The 6,240-nt window shown below is 41.4% G+C and overlaps 1 protein-coding gene across 3 annotated transcripts; it reads right to left on the reverse strand.

Moving 5' to 3' along the window:
- Positions 1 to 901: 901 nt before the first annotated feature.
- LOC133905884 (ultraviolet-B receptor UVR8-like) lies at positions 902 to 5,733 on the reverse strand. 3 transcript variants are annotated; one of them, XM_062347673.1, is made up of 7 exons: positions 5,484 to 5,733; positions 5,125 to 5,174; positions 4,296 to 4,627; positions 3,873 to 4,222; positions 3,381 to 3,782; positions 2,277 to 2,655; positions 902 to 1,510 (listed from the first exon to the last, which is right to left on the reverse strand). In XM_062347673.1, exons 3-7 carry the CDS (start codon positions 4,521 to 4,523, stop codon positions 1,265 to 1,267), a joined length of 1,605 nt encoding a protein of 534 aa, XP_062203657.1. In that variant the 5' UTR covers positions 4,524 to 4,627; positions 5,125 to 5,174; positions 5,484 to 5,733; the 3' UTR covers positions 902 to 1,264. The 3 variants fall into 3 exon arrangements, with proteins under 3 accessions (XP_062203657.1, XP_062203656.1, XP_062203658.1); XM_062347672.1 differs by lacking the exon at positions 5,125 to 5,174 and having other exon boundaries at positions 5,484 to 5,732; XM_062347674.1 differs by lacking the exon at positions 5,484 to 5,733 and having other exon boundaries at positions 4,993 to 5,132.
- Positions 5,734 to 6,240: the final 507 nt, after the last annotated feature.

Genomic DNA, 6,240 nt, shown 5'->3' on the forward strand with positions numbered 1-6,240 from the left:
ACTCTGCCCAGGCCTTCGCTACGCCTTAATACTAAGTATAGAGTTTTCTGAGCAATCGCTATTATTTTCTTTTTGCCACTAACGCATAATTATATTTGCGGCCTCATTTATTAAACTAGTTCATTAGTGTCCTGTGATTGTTCCCACCAAATACATTTGGTCGGCCCCTTGCTGCGGCGAAGTGGAGGAGGGAAGAGAAGATGGTGGGATAATGTTGCCAATGCCCGCATCCATTTCTTTACCGGCTGGTATGAGACCAGGATATGACAGAGTTCAGGATAGCACATCTGAGTAGAAAAATAAGATAATGCAAGGAGGCAGGGAAAAACATCGATAAAAAGAAAAGAAGACAATGTTTTTCGGCTCAAAAGAAAAAGAAAAGAGGACAAAAATAAATTCCACAAACAACTCCGGAACTTTGGAAGAAAACAAATAAGCAAAAGCAATAAATCCTTGTTCACAGCGAATTCTTCTAATTCAACGATGAGTGGCATCACTACAGTACTCTGGCATCTTACCGAACCACACCCTTAGATGGATTCATGCCTTTTTATTTTTGAAAAAATCCTTCTCTTCTACTTTCACCATACACGATAACGAAGTGTCCATCTTTCTTTAACAACCTGAGTATTTATATTGCTGATTGGTGCATGCAACTCATATGGTTCCAGAGAGTTCAAGCTTGAGACCTGGCTAACCTCGATTTAAGCTATTACACTTAATTCCCAGTACAAGATTTGAACACACATAGAAGAGTAGTTCAAGTCTGGGTTTCCCTTAGGTTGAAGCTAAGAAGCAACCAATCCAATGCAAGTTGAGTGTTTGACCCTGCTTAATGGATCATGGAAACCATGAATAACAGTAGGCATACCTTAACAAGCACAACCACAAGACACCCGAATTTAACTGGCAGTAACACCTTTTACACACTTGGCAATTTCACAAGAACGTCAAGGAACTAGACTGGAAGTATGTACATTGATTTACAGCACTGGCCAATGCTAAGGGTGAAAGAAAGATTAAATATTCACAACATGTTAAATTAACAATCACAGGCCAGCCATTTATGTTTGCATGGAACTGGCAATGAGACCTGACTGTTTGTGTGCCTTGCTGGTAACTGTTTTCACAGGGATCAGCTGGGGACCTGGGGTGCAGGATGGCACTGAATTTAGGCAGGGCACCAGCTAAGTCATGTGAAGAATTAGACAACGAACGTTAGAAGAGTGTGCACTTGGAGTGAAGAGGGTAACTACAATATGACCTAATTGAGGTCAATTTCAACCCGTTCTGGGGTCCCCCTTTCACTTTGCTGCGCAACAAGTTCTGTACCTAGCTGCCCTTTGTCCCCTGCACCAAATGCGTAGAGTTTCCCTGAATCTGTCAGAGCAAATGTATGCGCATTCCAATATATGGAGTTTGTAAGGCTGATCTGAACCATCTTTTCATCAACTCTCTTCAAAGAAGTCACCAATTCAGGGCTAAGCACGTTTGATTGTCTGTTGTTACCCTGTGAACGACATTACATTTTGAATCAAAAGCAGAGATGGTACAGAAATGACGAATGACTTTAACTTGGGCAAAGACAGAATATAAGAAGGTACACAGTAGAAAAGGAATATGAGAAAAATGTGTGTTTTCTGCTTATTTCTATATGATCCTAGCTGTAAAACAAAGATCTACATACCAACGATGATCAGTGTGGTGCAGGTTAAGCAAAATCACTTCGGTTTGATCACAAAATCGACATTAAGAATTCCATAAAAATGAGGAAAGAGTCTAAGGGGCTATGCATCATCTTTAACATTTCAAGCTTAAGCAAAAAAGGAATCAGGGGAATTCCTGTGAACAATAACTTTTTAACTTAATAGTTTTCATGTTTCCACCAAAAAGTATGTTTTTCACTAGACATGGCCTAACTAAGATGAAACTGCACAAAGAATCATTCACAATAGCTGGTTAATAAACCCTATTTACTACCATTGCATGAAACACAGGAATAATGTAACGTATAATAACATTGAAAAGAGGTTTTTGTTACCAAATGCTCTGTGATCAACAAAAAGCATAGCGAACCAATAGCATATAAAATGGTGCAAATTCATGGTATTTACTAATGATGCAGCAGCAGGTATATTCTTTATGAAACTCAGAAAAGGAAAAAAAATATAGTCATAATTTGACATTGATTAGCCAGGGCTAATATGGAAACAGAATAATATGCTGCGCTTTCATGTTAAATAACATAAAATAGGCATACCAAAATAGTGTCTAACCTCAGTTATAGTGCTGTGGCCAAGACTTGATGATTCACCGCATCCAAACGAGTAAACATCGCCTTTATCTGATACCACAAATGTTGTGTAATCTCCAGTTGCTACATGGACAGCCTTTACACCACTCAAAGCCTCAACCACCTTCGGAGCAGATTCACATTCCTCATTAGCATGACCCAAGCAGCCATAACGCCCCCATCCCCAAGTGCAGACACGTCCATCTTTGCCAACAACAGCAGCATGCCATGCCCCAGCAGCAACTACCACTGGCTGTATATTTAAAGTTTTGAACTGCTCAATTAACCTAGGATATTTCTCATCAGTTCGTGAACCATGACCGAGCTTCCCTCCTAAACCACAACCAACAGAATAAACAGACCTGCAACATTATGGAGACTGAACCATTAGTATAGTCGCTCTCTAGTTCATATCTAGAAAATGCTGTGATTAAACAAGAACTCATGGAAGTCTCAAGGACAATAATATTATTACACCTCCACCACCCAGGTTCGAGTTCTCCTCAACTCGAATTCAGGTGCCTATTTCTTCTTAATATACAATGCCATCTAGTTCCTCCTAGGTTGGTTGAGTTTTTTTAATAACATAATTTGTATCGGAATAAGAGAGAAATAAGTTATTTAATTCATCAGACTGTTCCAGAATATTTTCTTGACAGGTTATCGATAGTATTATATGGTACTTCAAAGAATAGTATTTACATGGAGTGGATCAAGTTTTCCTATGTACAACTAAAAAAAAAGCTCAACTAGGGGGAGAGACCCACCCTAGCATTAATATGTAGAAGGTGAGAATCGAATCCTGTCCTATGTACAACTAAGTAATCAAGCTCCTTGTAAACAGACTCACAAAAAAGAAGCTACTTGTAAACAGAGAGAGATGCATTTGTGTATCTCTCGCAAGTTAAGCTTTGGTCCTCTATCAAAATGCAGTTTGATAAGCTTGGTTCACCAATTAGTTTCATCGCTGCAAAGTTAATCAAAGTACGATGCTAAAAGCAGACCAGGAGTTTTTCTTTTGTAGAAAAAGATTAGTCAAACATCACAAAGTTGATCACATGCTGCATGTTTGGGTGAAAAATCTTACATGCCAGTCGGTTGGCATGCCAAAGCAAGGAGATAGCAATAGCCTGCAGCAATCTGCACAACTGGTATATGCTCAAGAGCCCCTGTGAGAAGATGTGGCTGCACATCATTTGGTTCTGTCTGATGACCAAGTCTCATGTCATTCCCCCATGAAAATGAATAAACACATCCCTCCCGAGACAGCACTGCAGTAAAGAAGTTCCCGATTGCTGCTTGGACAATGTATATGTCCTTCAATGATTCTACCATTTGTGGCGTAGTCACAACCCTGGAACCTTGAACCCCATATTCAATTTCTCCAAAGGAGTCCTTTCCAAATGCATACACCTTACCAGCATCACTGACCAGCATTGTGCGCCCTGCTCCTGCTGCTGCTTGAATAATTCTAATCCCCTGCAATGATCTACAGAAACAACAACAGATGTTGAGCACTCGGTTCAGTGGCATTTGCATCAAGACTAAAGTTATGTCTAACTGTAAATTCTGAAAGCACCTGATGAGACGTGGTCTCCACTCCTCTTCTAAATTGCCATGGCCAAGTTGACCAGAGTTGTTGGACCCGAAAGTATACACAGCACCACTTGTTGTCACAGCGATGCTGTGACCAGGTCCGGCAATCGCCTGAGATTTTTCTCTCCGACAACATGCTTCACCTGCCATTATAAATCTAAGAACTAGTTTCCAGCTCCCACCACAGCGTTGCTTAAACAGTTCTCTTTCATGTGCAGTCATAGGCTTAAAGATAGCCCTTTTCTGACACATATCCAACGCTGCGAGCTCCGACATGGACAATTGGAAATCGGGAGGGAAATTGGCAGGCTTCCTGAAAAATGTGCATGTTGCCTATCGCAAGCAGAAAGTCCATCAGTGGCAATATCAATTCTACAAGATAGAAAAACAACAAAACATTACTTGCCTCCAAGTGGGCGAGGTCCTCTGGGTCTAAATTGCATGATGTGAGGACATGGAGGACAATTGATGGGTTTGCAGCCAATGGGAATTCTCCAGGAGCAGAGTCGCCAAAGCAATGGCGCTGCGGTCGCTGAAATGATTGCTGCAATGGAGTAACAAGAGCAAGCGTATCGTCTACCATGAGATGAAGGGGAAGAGATGAGGAAGCTCCACTGCTGGTGGTGGCATCCATCTGCCACGGCTTGAACTTGCACTGCCCTATGCTTTTTAACTCAAATTTGTGGTGATCCTGGCTTCAGGCCTCTACGCCATAGTGCATTAAGACACAGGACCATCCTGCAATGTGAAATGCATTAATGTAACCATGACATGCATCTACAATCAATAATTGAGGGTTACTTTTGCAACAAGCTAATCAACAACCCTTAGTCTAGCACAATTAAACAATGGTTTATTATATTATTCGTCCAAATCAGATAAGTGGATGAGAAAGAATTCATCTAACCAATCTGAAACACAATTAAGAAATCAAAACAAAATAGGGCATATCCGATCCCTCAAAGAACTCACACACAGAGATGCCATATTCATTGACAATCAAACAAGCACCAAACCAGATGCAAAACAAGCACTGCAAATCAGGGAAGCGAAGGGCGAACACAACTCGAATCTCAAACAATACCCAACCAAGAGACTTGCACCTAGGCAAAGATTGCAGTAGAGGGGAAGCTTGATTCAGAAGAGGAGCATGAAAATGGCCAATTACAAGATTGCCACAGCCACCCTTCAGAAAGAAAACATATTCCCCCACAACTCCATCTCCATAAGTCTACCTTTTCCATCCTGTCCAGCAATTATCAACAATATCCTCGGTTCACCAGCGCTGCACACAAGCAATTCCAATTGCATCATCGGCGGCAAAATATCAGAACCAGTACCAGTCTAGCAGCGAAGGAAAGGACTCGATTGGACGGACGAACAGAGGATCCACGAAATTTGCTTCGATTCTGGCAACAGGACACTAAAATTGGGACAAAAAAAATCTCTTCTTTGAGCAGAATTTAGTCATCCACACCACAAAACAGCGACAGGATTGTCACCACCACGATCGGCCCCGATCATCGGACCAAAGGCCCAAAAACCCACACAGATAATCTCCCAAGACCAGAGAACCCAAGAAAATCATACTTACCCCCAGATTTCGTGGTCAATCCGCGGAGGAATCAGGGCAAGAATTGAGCTTTCACCAGGGAAGGAGAGGCACGATCGGTGGTCAATCGACGAACCAATTGGGAATTTCGGGTGCCGGAGACGGGCGAATCTGACCAAGAACCAGGGAGGGAAGCGGCGGCGACTGGCACGGCACGACTCTCCCAAGCCAATAGTGACGTAGGAAGGATGAGAGGGGAGAGGTTGCTGTTCCGATGGCTAACTGCGGGTATTTGCCCTTTCTGTGGGCCCGTTTGGACAGCATTCGCTTCATAGCTTTTAACCGGGAGAAAGTAAATATGACTGTTTAATTTTGGTTATTGGTTTTTAATAAATTTTTAGTTTTTAAGTACATTAAAAATCAGAAACTTGCTTCTCAGTTTAATCCAATTTAGCCACAGGTATTTCCTCAGCTACTCAAAATCCACCAAAAATCAGAACTAAATGCTAGCCCTTATATAATTTCTAGCTTTTTTCAAGAAAAAGTTAGAAAAAAGACTATCCAAAGGGAACCTATATTGTTTTCACCTTTCGTCTCATGATGAGGTGTCGGAGGGAGCGTGGCGGCAAAGGTGAGAGAGGGGGTGATATTGTGGAACATGTGCTTTGCTCGAAAAAATTCTCTACAACTTGTTGTAGTCGTAACTTTTTTAATACCATCTGAATAGTTGTTACATACCTTTGACGTGGATCTCAAAGTGATAGATCTTGTCTAAATGAAAAATTATCATACATATTTA

The sequence above is a fragment of the Phragmites australis genome, chromosome 23 (assembly GCF_958298935.1).
Source record: "Phragmites australis chromosome 23, lpPhrAust1.1, whole genome shotgun sequence".
NCBI classification, from domain to species: Eukaryota; Viridiplantae; Streptophyta; class Magnoliopsida; order Poales; family Poaceae; genus Phragmites; species Phragmites australis.

Excerpts from the sequence above, each read along its gene's own strand:
- LOC133905884 (XM_062347673.1), bottom strand. The coding sequence starts at position 4,523 with ATGGATGCCACCACCAGCAGTGGAGCTTCCTCATCTCTTCCCCTTCAT. Across the intron at positions 4,223-4,295 it reads AGGACCTCGCCCACTTGGAG|GCAACATGCACATTTTTCAG; the intron begins GCAAGTAATGTT and ends TGCTTGCGATAG. Across the intron at positions 2,656-3,380 it reads GCATGCCAACCGACTGGCAT|GTCTGTTTATTCTGTTGGTT; the intron begins GTAAGATTTTTC and ends ATAATGTTGCAG.